This window comes from Rhyacophila brunnea, unplaced genomic scaffold (assembly GCF_057557595.1).
Source record: "Rhyacophila brunnea isolate RB1 unplaced genomic scaffold, BYU_Rbru_1.0 scaffold_5, whole genome shotgun sequence".
In the NCBI taxonomy this organism is placed as follows: Eukaryota; Metazoa; Arthropoda; class Insecta; order Trichoptera; family Rhyacophilidae; genus Rhyacophila; species Rhyacophila brunnea.
In genome coordinates, this window is record NW_028233170.1 from 6928606 (window position 1) to 6948609 (window position 20004).

The 20004-nt window shown below is 35.6% G+C and overlaps 1 protein-coding gene across 1 annotated transcript; it reads left to right on the forward strand.

Annotated features, from left to right (window-relative positions):
* Positions 1–204: 204 nt before the first annotated feature.
* Positions 205–15910, forward strand: NC2beta (negative cofactor 2beta). The gene is made up of 3 exons (XM_085956183.1): positions 205–551; positions 2489–2652; positions 15332–15910. The coding sequence occupies exons 1-3, from the start codon at positions 311–313 to the stop codon at positions 15482–15484; spliced, it is 558 nt and encodes a 185-aa protein (XP_085812309.1). The 5' UTR covers positions 205–310; the 3' UTR covers positions 15485–15910.
* The last annotated feature ends 4094 nt before the right edge of the window (positions 15911–20004 follow it).

The following is a 20004-nucleotide window of genomic DNA, read 5'->3' on the forward strand; positions in this document are numbered from 1 at the left end:
ATTTAATTTAATATTATAAACATGCATTTAAATTATGAATCTCAAAAATAACCTTAAATTGTAATTTAAATGTACTTATAATTATTATATTTTTTAAATGCTCATGATCAATCGAAATTTAATCCATATTTTATAAAGAAATAATCAACGATAAAAATTCATTTTACTGTCTATGAAACTTATCTGTCAATAAGTGTCAATTTCACATTTCTATTGTTTATTTGACATCGCGGCAAGTGGAATAGAAATTACTTCATTTTATCAATTGTGAAAACTCATTTTATTTCTATTTTATACATTTTAAACTAACATGGGCAGTCCAGAGCGCGAATTATGCCCCCCACCGACAGAAGAAGACGAATTGACATTACCTCGAGCTAGCATTAATAAAATGATAAAAGAAATCGTACCGTCGATTCGGGTAGCAAACGAATCGCGTGAATTAATTTTAAATTGTTGCACGGAGTTTATACATTTGCTCAGCTCTGAAGCTAATCTAGTCTGTAATCAAAACAACAAAAAGACTATAAATGCTGAACATATTCTAATAGGTAATCCTGACTTCTTGCACAATATTGTTTATTTTATTTATTTGTGACATTCTTTCTAAAATAAATTCTATAGCACTCAAACTCTAGTTATGCACACATTGTAGACAGTATCACTTTGAGGGATAGTATTCCTATTTGATTTTTTTTTCATCATTTTCTTTAGCTGCACTACCACATCCTTAGTATGGATCATGATCCCAAGTAATAGACTCTAAACGCCTTCTGCTCTTAAGTACCTCGTGGTGTACATTGCAATGGCTCTAAAACCATTAACTCATCTTCGCCGTTTGGGGTTTTCACTAAATATATACTTGCAAGGCTCTCAGTTACCTGTGTACTGCACTGCCTACCAAATACAAAACTAGTATGGAATATATCTCTCAAAGTGATACTATGTACACCAGTGGCGAAGGGTGGAGGTAGGCTGTTAAGATTCGCTATAAATAGTGCACACTAAACTTTGTTAGTCATATGTATTTGTTTTTATTGAACTAAGACTACAATTTACAGATGGTGTTAGTTAGTTTTTAAAAATCAATTAAACCCTGCCTAAACGAAACCATAATAGTTTTGGCCTAATTTGGGCGATACGACAAAATTGTGCACACTTTTTCATTCATAGTTATTTGTTTTCGTTGGATTAAAGATACATATTATACATATTGTTGGTTCATTTTTTTAATTCATTAAGCCCTGCCTGAACCAAACTATAATAAATAAAAAATATTATTCTATCTATAAAATATTCAAAGTTATGTATGATTTAATTGCATAATTTTAAATATTTTATAGATAGACATGTATTTTTTGACTATTATCTATTATGGCTTGGTTTCTCAGGGTTTAATTGAATTTTAAAAACTAACCAACACTTTCTGTAAATTGTAGTCTTATTTCAATGAAAATATATACGTATGTCTGAAAAAGTTTAATGTGCACTATTTATGGCGGATCTTAACAGCCTACCTCCACCCTTCGCCACTGATGTACACACAGAGTTGCTATCAAGGTCTGAACAAAATCTCATCATAAGTGCGAGTGAAAAAGCATTTTGTACGTATTTAATCTCTTCAACATGCGTAAGCCGGCTGTTAAACCTAAACTCGTCTCGTGTCGAATACGTCGATGTGACGTCATCGTTATTCACAAAACACACGTTATCTTATGGACCTTCGTACACTACTGGAATAAAACATTTTAGTTTGAAAAAAACATCTGGAGTCACATGCAACTATTTTCACCCGACATGCATCGCAGGTATAATCCCGGAATGTCGTACTTCGTCATTCATTTTGTCTTGCCAAGTGACGTCACTGTCCTCACACGGCCTTGCTATACACACATAAGAAAGTTGCATGTTGCGCTCAGTTTTGATTTATGACTATTATCCCAGTCGAGACGATTTTCAATATGCGTTTGGGCTTAGAATAGGATAGAATGAATTTGAATATTTAAGATAGACATGTAGTCGTAAAGTCACTAAACCTATTTTTGCCTTATTTGTAATAAAGCAAATAGTGCAGTGTGTTGTTTTTAAGTTGACTAACAATGATATTATATTGAGAGTTCATATTATAAACTTTAAATAATTTTATGGTTCCTTATCAGTGGTTTATTTGAATAAATGCACGCATCATAGACAGTGTCTCTAGTATTTGGACAACAATAACACTAGATCAATTATTGCTGACATGTCATGCCTACAAAAAAACTAATTCCGATCGTTGTGAAAGACTCTTTAATATTGATTTTAAGCTATTTGACCAGGACCGGTATCATTTTCTTAGAGATACATTATCAACTGATAATGATTGTTGTTTGCATAATATAAAATTGAATGAAAACCAATTTAATTAAATTGCTGACTATTTTCCATGATGCATTTAACAATCTACTTATAGTAAGCCGGATTATTAAAAAAACTCACTTTATTTTAGCGCTTGATAGATTAGGCTTCAGCGACTACACAGTGGAAGCAGAAGCGGTAGTTCGAGACTGCAAAGCTGTTGCAGCCAAACGGAGGCGACAGAGCACCCGTTTAGAAAACCTTGGCATACCAGAAGAAGAATTATTGCGTCAGCAACAAGAGCTTTTTGCTAAGGTAATTTTTTCTGGGTGCATTATTGAAATTTAAATAGAAAATATTGGTATAGAGCAGGGATGGTGAACTTTTTTAGTTAACTTTACAAATGTGTCAAATTAAATGCAAAAATCTTGAAAAACATAAGTCGCATGTTATGTAAATAAAATTAAAAAAATCAGAATACAGTCGAACTTGGTTATTACGAAGAAGATGGGACCGACTGAATTTGCTCGTTATAAGCGTTACTTGTTATATCATAGAATATGTATTATGAAATGAGCGGTCACATAACACAAAAAGTCGCAATTCGAAGAAAAATACACAATTAGAATTTTTTCCCAAAACAAGCATGGCATTCATAAACTACAAAAGAAGTTGTTTATTGTAATGAACGCTGGTAGGTAATTACTGACTTCACAAACCTTGGATTTTTTCCATGCAATTTCAACCATGTGCAGAAACTTTTTCAATATTGTCGGCGAAAACACCAATTAGGCAGGTACTTAGACACTTCCGATACCGGCGGCTTCCTGTCCGGTCGGATTTTATTGCTTAGGGTTGAAATGTTTTTAAACGATTGACACATTAACAGTATTTTAGCTCGGTATATCCGATAAGTTGCACGTTATAACAGTGAATAAATTAAATGTAAGGCAAAAATCATAAACCAAATGTCAATGAATGTTTCCTCATTACATCCGAGATCGTAATAACCGAGTTCGACTGTAATTATTTTCGTAAAAATTTAATACTCCCTGCCGCGCTAGGAACTCGCGTCCGAATCCCTTGTTGATTCCATTTTTTTCATATATTGTTAATTTGCTTTAAAATATTTTTTATCTGAGTTACAATAAATATAAAGGCCAAATAAAAGTTATGGTAATAAATTTATAGTGTGTCAAAATTATTACCTACTAACACCAACATAAAATACCGTTTAAATATCTATGATAATATAATATATATTTGATGGCCCAAACATTGTCACCTAATCTTTACCCCGGCGGCTTTATAAAACTCGTAATTAAAATCCCTTGGAAAATCGTCAAACTATCTTTCTATTTCAGTTTAAGTCTTCGCTCTGTGTATGCACTGGTGTACACTAGGCGGGAAGAAATTGAAACAAGTATGCGAGGTGACGAATGTAGTCAATAGATTAAGAAAATATTTAAATTGTTTAATTATGTTTTCCAATAATATGGTATGTACCTAGCACGTAAGTTTTAAATAAAGAAATATCTTAATAATAAATATGTATACTGGTATGTGAGGAAGATGTAAAATTGTTATACTATAAAGGAGATGAATGCCGGAGTAAATGAGAATTGAGATAAATAAATGTAAGCGAGGATTAAAATATAGTAACATGTATAGCATAATTACCGCAGAGAGTTACTATTAAACTCAGTAGTTTTGTTTTGTATAATTAAATTCAGTAGCTTCATTTTATAATTTAAAATAATACACGTACTGCACTGCCTTATCCTATAAATCACTGTATACTGCATATTATGCGTGAGTCGGAAGATTATTTTGATAGTATGTGTGTACTGTTATACCGATACGATTTGAACGAATCGGCTGGGAATTCCCTATCCATTTTTTTCTTCGCAATGTTTTTATAATTTGTAAATTGAAATAACTTCTTAAATACTTAACTTCCTGCGTAGCTTTTTTCCGTAATTATGTTTTAAATAATTTTACCTAGTTGTTTATAGATTAGAATAAGAGTTTATAACAAATTAAATGTTAAGGAATAATACGCGCGATCGCACTGCTAATTAGGTGGTGCCTCTGAAGGGGGACAGGCTTTAAAAAAATAAGGCCTCTCCCGAGATCGAGTGCGTCAGTTCAAAAGTATATTAGTCTAAGATCAGTTCGATTTCGCTCTTCTAACAAGATAGTTGAGTTCGATTCGGCTCCTCTAGGAATATAGTATAAAACCCACGCTCCTTTATGGCGTGCCAGTTAATAACTAAATAAGTAAAAATTATCAATTGAATATTAAAAAATAAGTTCCTAAATAAATAATCCTTTTTATATAAAGTTAAAAATTAGATGTATAAACCCTGAAATGTTTTAAATGATAAAAACCGTGTTATAACAAAATAAATAAATAAACAGATTTTAATATTTTCTTTAAGACTTTAATTCACATTGTATACATTTCCAAAAAAAACTATAAACATTTAATAACCACCCTATGGTACGTGCACTAACAAGTGAGCTAGCCAGATTTGTGTCGTGCTATTGAGGGTGTGTTATTTTGGCGCCCATAACGTGCAGGCTGAGGAAGTGCATGGCTTCTTCCGGAACCATGACCTGATAAAACACAAATATTAAAAAAATCATTTTTTTTTAAATATATAATAATAATAAATGTGTATAAATGCTAACGCGCTCCAAGACTCGCACCATGGCTAAAAATAATTCGGAGGACCCTAATCTTTCGGAGGAGGAGGTGCCGACTCCTATTTCAAAATTAGAAACTGCTCCGCTGTCACTGGATATCAGACCACGAGTGGAAATGACACTGCCGACAGTGACATCACTGACAACACCGAAGTCAATGCCAGAGATTACGTCGGTAGCGCCGCACTCATACCAAGCTCCGTGGGCCTTGAAGCCTGAATTAGAAGTATTTTACACCGGAAATCCTAAATATCGAGTGGCCGGTTTTATAAAAGGATGTGAGGAGTTTTTTGCATTGGCCAAAAGCTCGCCCGAAAGCTGGACGGGACTAGCACTGAATCGTCTTCGGGAGGAAGCGAAGATATGGGGAAAGACTATCTCTTCACACGATTCCTGGGAGTCGTTTATATATCGACTGGAGTTACACTTCGAATCACCCATGAGACGTCGTGAACAACAAGACAACCTCAAACGAGTGGAGCAGCGAGCTGATGAAGATGCTTTCAGCTTTCTGCTCAACAAAAAAGATTTGGCGACGGTTCTTTTACCTAAAGAATCGAGCGAAGAGCTGGCCGAACTCTTCTTCGAGCTCCTAAATGAGAGGGACCAGTTGCGAGTGGGCCAATCAGGCTGGTCCAATCTCGAAGGACTCATGGAGATCACCAAGCGACTGAAGCCAACGAAAATAAAAACACAAATAGTAGTGGCAGGGCAACGACCAAAAGAAAAGGAATGCGGATGCCCATGCAACTGCAGCGGAAACCAGGAGCGGACCAATACGCGCGCTTCAGTAGGACGACAAGCCCCTAAAATTGATATACGCCATGAACCACCTCCGCCATTCGAAAGGCCTATAAATAACGGCCCAAGAGATATACCGGAAGGAGGTTATGTTCGAGGATCCGCAACACGAGGAAGGGGATTTTTAAATGGTAGACCTCGAATGCCTCACGAGTATGGAACCCGGCCGTGCCAAATCTGCAGGAACGGGTACCACGAGAACTATACATGTCCGGATTATCCAGCCTGGAGAAGGAACCAGGAAGCATCAAGGCGAGAAGATCAGTCACAACAATGAGGAGGCGACGCAGGTCCTGGTCACCGCCTCCGACTCAAGGTTAGGAGCCCGGACGCTGCTGATGTCTCCCCACATGACGGCGATACGTTTGAGAACTTTCTTCCAAAGTCTACTAGTGTAAAGTGTCATAGTAACTTTCTTAAAAAGCCTGTGAAGTTAAGTGGTATATTAGAAAATAGAAACAATACTTCGACGGACAATGCCAATACCTATTTTAAAAATAATAATGTAAATTCAAAAGAAAGAGATGTAAAATCACAGGCATTGCTCGCCGACGTTTGTTTAAATAATAAGTTACTTAAAGATAAAAATATTAATAAGTGTGAAAGGTTGAATGAATGTAGAATGTCGGGAAAAAATGGTGTACGTGACTCCCACGATGCGGCCGTTGGAGAGAATTCCCACAGAAAAACAGTAAGTTATTGTTTAAATACCGAGACTGAGCTAATAAAATTAGAAAAACCATCTCATATTATGGCGCGTAAAAATTTTGAAACGCCTTACGAAACTGTAAACAAATATTCTCTTTGTCCTACACAGAATATAAAAATGTCTTATGCAAAGTTGAATAAATACTTTAAGTATAATCCTTTGAAAACCTTTCAGGTAATAAATTCTAATAAAATAGATGTATATAAAAATTGTTATGTCCATAATAAATGTGGAAATATTCAAGATAACAAGACTACAAACAAAACATCGAAAATGACATCGTTCGATAAATCAACGCATAAAAATGTTACGCATCTAGATATTAGTGACAGTTCATCTTGTGAAATGCGTGATTTACGAAATATTACAAGTCGAGAACAATTAAATTCGTTTTTGTATATGACGCCACATCTAAATAAAGCGATTATGTTACCATCGGCTGGTTTCAATGAAAGGAATGATAACATAACGTGCTCGACATTTGAAAAAAATAATAATGAAAGAAATAGTGTGAAGTGTTTAGATATAATTAAGAATAACGCATCGATATCTGATTTAAACAAGAACAGTGGTGAATATATTGAGGAAATCGACAGTGGCGTACATATAAGTAATATAGAAAATAAAAGTGTGAAATATTTAGATGTAATTAATAATGATGCACTGACATTTGAATTAGATAATAAAAGTGTCAAATATATGGAAAAAATCGACAGTGGCGTACATGTAAATAATGTAGGAAATAAAAGTGCGAAATATAAGAATGAAAATAATAATAGTTTATCTGCAATGCATATAGTAAGTAGTAAAATAAAATACGATGACGTACCCCCTAAGGATACTGTAACAATAATACATGATAAATATGCGTCCAACGGAGAAATTCTAAAACAAATAAATTGCAGAATTAATAGCATTGGTACACACCAAGACGCTAACATAAAGGAACAGCCCTATATTGGAGTGTACTTGCCCAATAAGGGGGACACAAAGGGAGTGAATGGCGAGCATCTGCTTCGACTACCACTGAAGATAAATGGAATAAAAGGATGCTACGAAGCTGTTTTGGATACGGGAGCCACCAGGACCCTGATACGTAGTGATTTGGCACAATCACTTTCCAGAATAGAGGGTAACCCCGTGACGTTGATGACTGCGGGCGGTGAGTCTCTACAGACGCAAGGCGAAGTTTTAATCCAAGGCTACTTACGAGATAGTCCTGTACACATTCAGGCACTGGTATTAGATGGATTACATATTGACGTTCTACTCGGCCTGGATTGGATGGAAGACCAAGAAACAGTGATTGACTTAAAGCGCCGATGTGTGCATTTTGGAAAAGCAAAAAGACAGACATTACATTGTATAACAAATAGGTTACCTCTACCAAATGGACCAATTACATTGGCCGAACTAAGTCCTGATATTCCCAAGGAAGCCCGCATCGCTCTAACACAAGTCATGGAAGATTTCCGAGACCAATTCGCGGAAACAGGCCCTTGCAGTCGAACATCAGAATTTAGAATCCATTTGAAAGACAAAACACCATTTCGTATAAATGCTTATAAACAATCGGAAAGTAAACGGAAGCAGATCCAGGAGGATGTGGAGCAGATGTTAGCTGATAACATCATCGAGCCAAGTACGTCCGCGTATGCGTCTCCCATTGTTCTAGTACCTAAACGCGATGGGACTTCACGTTTTTGTGTGGATTACAGAAGACTCAACGCTGTAACCATCGATGAATCCGTAACACTTCCGCTCATCCTGGACACACTTAAAGACCTTGGCACAGCCACTATATTTAGTAGTTTGGACCTCAAAAGTGGTTACTGGCAAATTCCAGTCCACAAAGATACGAGGCCTTTGACAGCCTTTACTACAGCTGACGGGGGCTGCTACCAATTCAGACGACTTCCTTTTGGAAGTAAAAATGCACCGGGACACTTCCAGCGGCTAATGAGTCAAGAGGTGCTGGTAGGCTTGGTGAATAACATTTGTCTGGTCTACTTAGACGATATAATCGTTTATAGTAAGACATGGGAGGAGCACGCCCATCATTTGCGACTTGTGTTCGAAAGGTTGCAATGCCACGAGCTACGCGTCGCACCAGCGAAGTGCCATATTGGTTTATCGGAGGTAAATTATCTAGGGCATCGTATTACCTCAACCGGGAATGAGCCGCAGGCGCATCATCTCGAAGAAATAGAAGCGTTACCGGAGCCAAAAACTCGTAAAGACGTGCGATCTTTTCTCGGTTTGGTTAATTGGCTTAGGGAATACATCCCTAAGTTTGCCGAGATGGCGACCCCGTTAACACAGCTACTTCGAACCACCGTGCGATTCCGGTGGACATCAGAAGCAACAGAAGCCTTCCGCCGAATAAAGCAAGTCTTACGACAGCCTTTGAGGTTGGCAAGGCCTGATTTTGAGAGACCCTTCTGCATTCAAACAGACGCATCCGGTTGCGGCATAGCCGCTGTGCTTTTTCAAAAGAAAGAGAACGGCGAACGTAACGTAATCGCTTACGCAAGCAAGCGCATAAACGACACTGAGAGGTGGTACCACAGTAACGAGCTGGAGGCTATGGCCGCTGTATGGGGCATCACCCGATACAGGGGTTATTTAGAAGATAGACCGTTTACTCTGATTACCGACAATCAGGCGCTTACGTGGCTCAATACTGCTAAAAACAGTAAGGGAAAGTTGGCAAGATGGGCAATCCTCCTCTCAGAGTTTAGTTTTACCACTGAACACTGTCCGGGAAAGGAGAACCATCTCGCTGATCATCTTTCAAGGTACCCACAAGAACCCGCTGGCGTCACTCTAAGTCCGGAGGAAGAGAGTGCACGTATGGCAGCGCCTACACGAAGACCGGAGTCTGCCGCAGTAATGCTGCTGACAACAGTGAATATAAGACAAAAAGTAATTGAATGCCAGAGGAACGACCCAGTCACACGGAGTCGGATGATAAAATTAAACTCAAATGAAGGTGTCCGTAGGAGACTGGCAGGATTCGAAATAAAAAACGGATTGTTGGTGAGAAAAAGTAATAACCAAGGTCCTACCCTTGTAGTACCACCACCCCTTCAAAGGGATGTCATACAATTATTTCATGACGAAGGAGGACACGCGGGCGCGCAAGAAACCGATTATGCTATTCGAAGTGAATTCTTTTGGCACAAACGAAGACAGCAAGTGGAAGCGTATGTACGCGCTTGTGTCATCTGCGCTACTCGAAAGCGTGGTGCATTGCAACCACGAGCACCTCAAACCTCGCATACGGAGGCAAAAAGACCATGGGAAATCCTGGCCCTTGACTTAATGGGCCCATACCCTGTTACACGCCGTAAAAACAAATTTCTTTTAGTAATTACTGATCTGTTCTCACGGTGGGTAGAGGCTTTCCCAATGCGATCGTCGACGGCCATGAATATTATCCCTTTGGTCCGCGATAATATCATATTGCGATTTGGAAGCCCACGAGCCATATTAACAGACAATGGAGTTCAGTTTTCTCATCCGGCATGGTTGGCCGCATTACAAGAATGGGACGCTGTTCAATGGAACACCGGAGTCTACCAACCACGCGCAAATCCTACCGAAAGACGAAACCAGGAAATAAAGAAAGGACTACGGATCCGATTGATAGGCCGAGAGCAAAATACGTGGGATGATCTCATCCCCGATATATTGGGCGATTTACGAGGTCGTCGAAACGCAGCTACTGGATTCTCACCTGCGGAAATACTTTGGGGTCGAAAAATGTGCAAACCCGGGTATTGGTCCAATCCACTGCGTACCAATGAAGAAAACAACGTGAAGAGGAGTAGCGAGGAAATAGATAGCGCCGTATTAATAAATGAGGAAGAATATTTTAGACGCCGGCGAGCACAAAACGAACCCGAAACGCCGACGTACCAAGTTGGTGATTCTGTATACGTAAAAGAATTTCCAAAGACGAGGCCAGGGGCGAATTCGGGCCTTGACCCTCGTTGGTCGGGGCCTCATAAAATTATATGGAAGGTAGGTCGGGTATCGTACTACGTATTGCGTCGGGGCAGACCTTTTAAGTTCCACGTGGACCACTTACGCAAGTATTACCCGCCGATTGTACCAGAACTGGAGCATAGTAATACCGATGAAGAAGAAGAGGAAGATAACACGGAGGCACCGAACACATCCCTTCAGGAAGTACCTGATACTCAGGACATCGTTACAAGACGAGACACGACCACTGGACACGACATAGCGCAGGGAACTGTACACTCCCCGCCTGCGTCGCCGTATCGTGACGAGTCTACAAATGATTTGTCCCTGGGACATGATGATGCAACTGGAAGGACATGTGAAGCGTCGACGTCAAAAAGTGACAAAGTAGTGAGAAATTGGAAAAGAATCAGGACTCCAGAAACGTCCTCGGAATCTTGTGGGGAAGAGGGGCAGGTAACCGGGTTCGAAACCGGGACAACTAACCATAATCTCTCCTTGACAAAGGTACCTGACGTAGAAGGATTGACTGACGATGATATACCGCTTAGTGAGGTGAAAATTGCCTTAGACGCCTCTCGCCAGAGGACAACCACTGTACCGACGGGTACAGTCCCTCATGACACAACACTTATTCACCCAGTGAAAAGAAGAGCTCGACGTGGACAAAAGACGCGACCGACGCTCAAAAAGAAATAAAATAAAATAAAAAGAAAACCAAAAACGATTGATATTCTAGACATCAATACGAAAAACATATACCCAGCAAAACTCAATGATCTCGCACAACGACGTCTTGAGTGGATGACTGGAAAATAAAATAAATATACCTAGCACACTCAATAATCCCGCACAACGGCGTTTTGAGGAGATGACTAGAAGTAAACAATTAACTAAATAAAATAAATAACGAAAGTAAGTTCTAACGCTTTTGACAACGTAACCAATTATGTCCTATCTAACAAAAAGTAACACAACAATATAAAGATGAAATGGTAATAAGGTGAACGAAAAAAAAAATATTATGTAAATCGATGTAGATAAAGAAAATTGTTGGACGAAAATTTTAATAAATAAGATTATAAACATGTAAGTATTAAAATATACACTGAACGAATTATTGAGGAATCGGGAATATGGCCGAGAAATCAGGGTGAACGTACAAATCGCTGAAAGGGGGAAATTTTGTTTTGCCGATCCCTACACCCGCTCTTTAACTGGTAAAATAAACGGCTTAACAAAAACATATAACCAGATTCCCCAATAACCTATCAGGATTGTAGGCTAATACAAGTCTTTTAAGACTTTAAAGTTTGAATCGTATAACTAAATAAAATGTAAATGTATGTACCATAACATGTATTGACGATCGTCCAAAGGACAAAGTACGTGGCCGTGAGATTGGGATCGACGTTTGTGCATCAAAAATTAGGGGCGAATTAACACCAACATAAAATACCGTTTAAATATCTATGATAATATAATATATATTTGATGGCCCAAACATTGTCACCTAATCTTTACCCCGGCGGCTTTATAAAACTCGTAATTAAAATCCCTTGGAAAATCGTCAAACTATCTTTCTATTTCAGTTTAAGTCTTCGCTCTGTGTATGCACTGGTGTACACTAGGCGGGAAGAAATTGAAACAAGTATGCGAGGTGACGAATGGAGTCAATAGATTAAGAAAATATTTAAATTGTTTAATTATGTTTTCCAATAATATGGTATGTACCTAGCACGTAAGTTTTAAATAAAGAAATATCTTAATAATAAATATGTATACTGGTATGTGAGGAAGATGTAAAATTGTTATACTATAAAGGAGATGAATGCCGGAGTAAATGAGAATTGAGATAAATAAATGTAAGCGAGGATTAAAATATAGTAACATGTATAGCATAATTACCGCAGAGAGTTACTATTAAACTCAGTAGTTTTGTTTTGTATAATTAAATTCAGTAGCTTCATTTTATAATTTAAAATAATACACGTACTGCACTGCCTTATCCTATAAATCACTGTATACTGCATATTATGCGTGAGTCGGAAGATTATTTTGATAGTATGTGTGTACTGTTATACCGATACGATTTGAACGAATCGGCTGGGAATTCCCTATCCATTTTTTTCTTCGCAATGTTTTTATAATTTGTAAATTGAAATAACTTCTTAAATACTTAACTTCCTGCGTAGCTTTCTTCCGTAATTATGTTTTAAATAATTTTACCTAGTTGTTTATAGATTAGAATAAGAGTTTATAACAAATTAAATGTTAAGGAATAATACGCGCGATCGCACTGCTAATTAGGTGGTGCCTCTGAAGGGGGACAGGCTTTAAAAAAATAAGGCCTCTCCCGAGATCGAGTGCGTCAGTTCAAAAGTATATTAGTCTAAGATCAGTTCGATTTCGCTCTTCTAACAAGATAGTTGAGTTCGATTCGGCTCCTCTAGGAATATAGTATAAAACCCACGCTCCTTTATGGCGTGCCAGTTAATAACTAAATAAGTAAAAATTATCAATTGAATATTAAAAAATAAGTTCCTAAATAAATAATCCTTTTTATATAAAGTTAAAAATTAGATGTATAAACCCTGAAATGTTTTAAATGATAAAAACCGTGTTATAACAAAATAAATAAATAAACAGATTTTAATATTTTCTTTAAGACTTTAATTCACATTGTATACATTTCCAAAAAAAACTATAAACATTTAATAACCACCCTATGGTACGTGCACTAACAAGTGAGCTAGCCAGATTTGTGTCGTGCTATTGAGGGTGTGTTACTACCTTATTTTACTAGTATTGTGAAATTTATTAGAAAATATGTCTATTTTAGTGATTAAGTTTGATTTGTTTTGTTATTGTGACACACGTTGAATATAATATATCTGACTATCAAAAAATTCAAATAAACTTCATAAAACAAAATTTTTTTTTATGGTAACATGTAACTTTAGCTTTACAAATTCTATTCTGTTACCACTCAGTTCCATTCCAAAAATGTCCCAAAAAAAGCTGAACGTTAACTATTTTTCATTTGATTATTAAATAACGAAACTTAAGTATTTTTCCAATAAAATTTAGTAAAATTGATTAGTCTTAAAAAAAAATAGCAGAACGAACACTGATTGCTATTTTCAAATACTAAAGGAAAAATGCTCTGCCATTATAGACAAAGGGTAACGGAATGGAATGAAATGTGCCCAAGAATTAAAATTCAATAATAATTTTTGACTATTTTGTATTTTTATTTTTAAGTGTATGGTTTTTTTAATCTAATAGAGCTCCTTGAAGTGATAAAAAGTGTCTCATTCATGTTTAATAAGCTTTGTTTCGTGGTCATGGAATGGAAAATTATTATGCCCAATTTCATAATAAAAATGATATAAATATTGTATTAATCAATATTTGCTGAAAAATTGCTGTCACTAATTCAGCAATAGAACAAGGAATCTGCTAGCTATATAAAAATGGTTAATTTGAGTGAAAAAATAATATTACCCAAATTTCAAACATGTATAAACTTTGGCGAAAATGCCATATGAAAACGCAATATTTCATGATCACCATCCACTGCTGGATGAAGGCCTCTCCAAGCCGATTCCACTTCTCTCGGTCCTGTGCGTTGCGTTGCCATATACTCCGCAGACCTTAATCATTTTATCGATCCAGTGGCCTATACGTCTACCTTGCAGATGTTTTGTACCTCTTGGGTACCACTAGATGACTAGATTTGTCCAGCGATTGTCCCTTCTTCGAGCCATGTGTACAGCCCACTTCCATTTGAGGCTCTTAGCGAAATCTATTACATCGCAAACCCTTGTCTGTTTCCTTATCCACTCATTTTTTTACAATTCAGTGAGTCAATAATAATTCAGGGTTTTGAAATAACTTATGGCCGCGTCCAGACACGTGTAATGTAACGCGAATTTCTCGTCCATATGTAGCCACAATCCTTACATGTAATGCTCGTAGCGATGTTCGCGCTGATCCATCGGCTGTCGGTTTTAAACAAAAACACAAAGGCGCTCGCAGTGCTCCAGAACTTGAACAACAATAGGATTCGCGTGGATATCGTGTGCCGTCCATACAAGCTTGCGTTACATTACACGCGTCTGGACCCGGCATAAAATATTCCGAAGATAATATAAGACACTATTATAAGAGAAACCCACATATTGTATGTGAAACTATTACATACTAAGGTCATATTTTACTTTCAGTTTCAAATAATTATCAATGAAAATAGTTTTTCTCAGTTATAAATGTTTACCCTAAATTATTCAAGAGTTTCGTTATATTAAAGGTACACAATGCAATAAATATTTTTGTATTCAAAGACATTGATAACAGCATAACGATAAAAAGTATTAGGTATTCAAATTATCATATAATCTGTAAAACGAGCCAGTGTTGGTAGTGAAGTAAATTTGAAAAAGTCGTAAAATTTAAAATAAATTATTTATAAAAAAAACTATGTACTAAACTTTTATATATATGTACAAAATTCTAATTTCGCCTGTGTCCGACAAAAATGGTGCATGTGTCATTTATTGGTCGTAGGTTTGCCATCCCTGGTATAGTGTAAGGACCCAATCAATTGGGCTAGTGATTATTTCTCAGAAAAAACAGTCCTGTTAATATAACCTTCTTTCACTGGAGGCTCATGTATACTCACTCCTCCGAGGAACAAAATTTGATAATTTAATTTTTGCTAGGTAAACCACTATTTTCTTTATACTTTGAATCAGAGGTTAGATTAATTCTCTTATTTTTAAGGCTCGAGAGGAGCAGGCTTTAGCAGAGCAACAGGAGTGGCAACAACTGCAAGGAATGGGAATGGCCGGCGCTTCGACACTTGTCACCTCTACCCTACCCACGGCTACTCCTGCCCCCGCCTCCTCACAAGATACTGACGACGATTATTCATAACTTCTAGCATCTACTCATCCAGTCTTTGTGTGAAAACATCGTCTAGCTTGTCTATTGACTCGCGATAATTTTTTTTTGCCATCAATTAATTTTGGAAAAATCAATTTTTTATTTTTCTATGGTTTCTACGAGATGAATACAGTTTTTTAAGGATTTTGTTGTGAATATTATGTACCTACCTCTTAATAGCTCGGTTTAACGTCACATTTTAGATTATAATTTATTTTTATATTATGTGTAAATTTATTGTTTCTAGTTGAATATGCTCACTCTTAGTAATATTATGTGTATTACTGCATTTTTCAGTTTGGTAAATAAAACAGAAGAATTCCATAATATAATATCACTTTTTATTGAAAATGTTAATGTAGCTACCAAAAAGTATTATGACATGATATATACATAAAATAGGATTATAAAATATCCAAAAAATATTAAAAAATAACTAACTTATTACATTGATACTTACTCAATAATAGCATCATCGTTACATAATATTAAAAATAATATCCAATAAAAGGTACCGATTTCATACTAGCTGTACCAATAAAGAAATTTAATGAGAACATGTTCAGTAATGGTACTCTTTATAAAGAAGCATGTATATATGTGTCGCTGAGTTTCAAAACCCGCTATAACACTTTTTTGAAATAATTAAGATATATATATCGTTGAATTCGTTATTAAAATCTCTACATGAAAATTTTATCGCCTCTTTCAAAAGCCGCTACGATTAACTGTCATTTATGAAACAAAATCAATGTGTCTATCAAACCCCATTATAACACTACTGAAACATTCAAAAACCTTTTTAGTTCAAAAAGTTTTTGTTGATTTTCTCAACATAACGAAAAAGTGTTATAGCGGGTTTTGAAACTCAGCGACACATATACTCGATCAGTTCACAAATCTTCTGACGTACTAAAGATATTCAAAACTTATGTTTGTTTAATGCCATTCATTATCAGTTAACAACTACATACTCAAATATCAAACAGCTGGAAAACATTTTTTTAATACACCAATCAAAAGACACCGGATTACTCTTTGAAAAAGATAATATATACATACAACCATGGTTCCGTTGGAAGTAAGTACAGTGTGGGAAATCATACACATTATGGAAACACATTTACTTACTAGTAATAATAATAAATTGTTGAAATTAAAAAGTATAAATAAATATTTAATTATATAAAAATGTTATTATATTTCTGCAAGAGATATATTATAAACATCTCAAGCATCAAACAAGGCGGAGGCGTGCTTTTATACATTTCAAAATAATATACCATAAAACCTCACTAATTCAACACCCATAATTCAAATTAATTCGAATTTATTCATAAATCGAATAAATTCTTAATTTGAAATTTACATTCATTCCAATATTTCACAAATTGTCAATGTCGAATTAACAAGGCTATTCCTGTATGTGCAGAATTTACAAGCAGAAATGCGAGTACATAACATAGTTAACATACAAAGCATGGTACCTGCAAAGACCTGGATTACTCAGTAGATAAAATGAGACTTGTATTTAGTCAGTTTACAGTAAGTTATAAAATATGATGTATTTCTTTCTACAACACGCCTAATTCATGTTATTAATTATTTTTTGACAACTAAGTATAGGTACCTAGACTAGATTTGCTATGTTTATGATCAGTTAGTAAGGGTTCAGAGAAAATTATAGTTTTACATAATGGAAAATAGACAACTGAGCAGAAAGCAAATCAGAAATTAAAATTTGATGAGGAAACAGATTCGAAATAAGAAATAACAATTTATTTAATAAACATAATATTATTATCTTTTAAAATATCATAATAATATTCCACATTCTGCAGAGCACCACCTGTTATCATAATATGAACTAAAAATGTGCCGCTAGTTGCATTACAAGCTGTGGATTTTCTACGAAGGAAAGTAAATTAACTTTGTAATCGATTTAAAATTATACACAATAACACGATCGAAAAATTTTAACACAAACAATACATTATGTAGTCGAATAATAAATTGAAGTCTTTCAGGTAACTTGAATGTGAACATTAAGACATTCTCACTGGAAACCGGCCGACCTTCGATTAATAATGTCAACTGTTGAAGCCGAAATACATTACTAGGTATTGCAAATTAAATTATATTCAGAGGATCAACACCATAATTAACTAATGAAGTGGAATTCTATCTAGTAAATGCAAACTCAATTAGATATATTTACTAAATGCAATTATTTTATAAATTTTATGTTCCAACAGTATTTATACGTTTTTTTTTTTATAAATATAAAATGTACTCTAATAATTCAATTTATTCGATAGAATATGTACACCAATATTTATATTATATATTTAGCATTTAACAATCAACAATAGATATTTATATATTCCAAATAATAAAAAAGATATTCGAAACTTATGTTTATACAATATAATAAATAGTACGAAATATCAATATGACTTATTTATGTATATTAAATGGAGTAATAAAGATTTAGTATGTACTCAAGTTTATTGTGAGATGAAATTAGGTTAAATATGTATCACTGTAATGAGATGAATGATAGCATATATGAACCCTGGAAAAATCACTACAAAGTGTCGGTAAAGCCCCACCTTCCGGAGGCAAGTTCGTGGAAGATGTAAAATTTTTGCATCCACATTAAGTTTAATGGCCTAAAATGTATTTTAATACGAAACTCTGGTATTATAAACAAAAGAGCAATAAACACCAATGCACTTTGATAACTTCCTACGTCCTCGTAATCGATCGTCCACCCGTAGCAGTTTACATAGCAGAAAAGGTACAACAACAACAACAAACCATATCCGATCATACGGATTTCCACAGAGTGGAGGTTTGTATTGACAGATTATTTTGTCTTTCGATAAATGGATGTTGGCCACTTGCTCAACTTATCAGATCCATACTCTGACTCCCAAACACAAATTGAAAAACAATATGTGCATTTACCAGACCCACCACATTATAAGACGACGCATAAGCCGCTCGGCCATCGTGGGGCCGAAAAGGTACAACCTATTTTATTTATAGGTTCTGTGAGCGGCCAGGTTATAGACTTAATTATATTATGGACAGTGGCGGCTTGTGGATATTATATCTGGGGGTGCTGCGGTTGATTAAAAATAAAAAAAATGTTTATTTGAATTATATTTTACTATTAACATCAAAATTGTTAAAATTAAACATGTGTTTTTATTTCATAATACAATTGATTCTTGTCTTTTTTCCTCGAAAGAAGGTCTATCACCTTTTAGTTGCTCTCGACAGCTGTCGCGCCACGCGTCGCGACTAGCTCAGAACCGCTGTACCCGACAACGTTCTCAACACGAAAATACTGCCAGAGCGGCAATACCTGACTAAGCTCCTAGCCGCGAGAGCCCCGCTCCTCTCCTTCGCCCATTCGAGCATATTCCATCGAAAATGGTACTGCATAAAATCATGCGATGCATCACTTTCTGATATTAGTATCGCGGTGAATGATAATTATTATTGAATGTATTGGTGCGCGGGTGAGCTTTACACGCTTAAATAATATTGATATTTTCATATAATATACATAAATTTATGTATATTATAATATTACATTTTTCTCAATTTGCTTGGGGGTGTTGCAGTTCCGCAGTGCATATGGACGAGCCGCCACTGATTATGGATCAATTTACTTTCCAGGGGCTTTTCTTACTGAGATTAAATATTGAGGGCTACATCATTTATAATGGAAATAGCGTGACAAAATAAACTATGACGAAATCCTGATGAAAAATAATGTTTACATTTTGATGAAATTATGTTGAATTTAAATGTTTCATAGACATTTTAGATTACAACAGACATACATAATACAATATGTGCATGACTACCATATAATTCACTAATAATTTTACAATAGATTTACTTAACAACCAGGAATATACACAAAATATACAATTTCACATGGCCTTTAAATATTTATAGTCATAATATACATTAATAATATAATTTTTATAATCAATTGACAGACCAATAAAAATATTCATTGATTGTTGACAGCGGCCTCAAGAAATGATAACTTACTTCAGCGGTTTTAATATTAGTGACAAGTGAAAGATATTTATGTTATATATATTTACAAAAAATTATAATGAAATTTAAAAGTTGAAAACATTAGTAAATGGCGGTGCGGAAAAAAATATGTTTCAATTTAGATAGAAATAATATCTGAAAATGACAAAACCCTTGCACAGGAATTCGAGGCGACTCCACCTTAAACTGAACTCAAGCCAAAAACACTGCTCTTCCGATCGTTTATACAGAGATGACTTATTCCATAGAGTCGAAACGTCAAACACAACCTTCCAACATTGAAAACAGCATTGAATAAAAAAATGTCATCAGATGAAGATGATTTTGTATTATAGCATAAGATATAGTTTATGAAGTAACCCCTGTAGGCACTAGCCCCCGGAGAGAGAGAGCTCAGAATAGATTCACGGAGGATGGTTGTAGAGTCA

Excerpts from the sequence above, each read along its gene's own strand:
- NC2beta (XM_085956183.1), top strand. The coding sequence starts at position 311 with ATGGGCAGTCCAGAGCGCGAATTATGCCCCCCACCGACAGAAGAAGAC. Across the intron at positions 552-2,488 it reads TGCTGAACATATTCTAATAG|CGCTTGATAGATTAGGCTTC; the intron begins GTAATCCTGACT and ends ACTTTATTTTAG. Across the intron at positions 2,653-15,331 it reads AACAAGAGCTTTTTGCTAAG|GCTCGAGAGGAGCAGGCTTT; the intron begins GTAATTTTTTCT and ends CTTATTTTTAAG.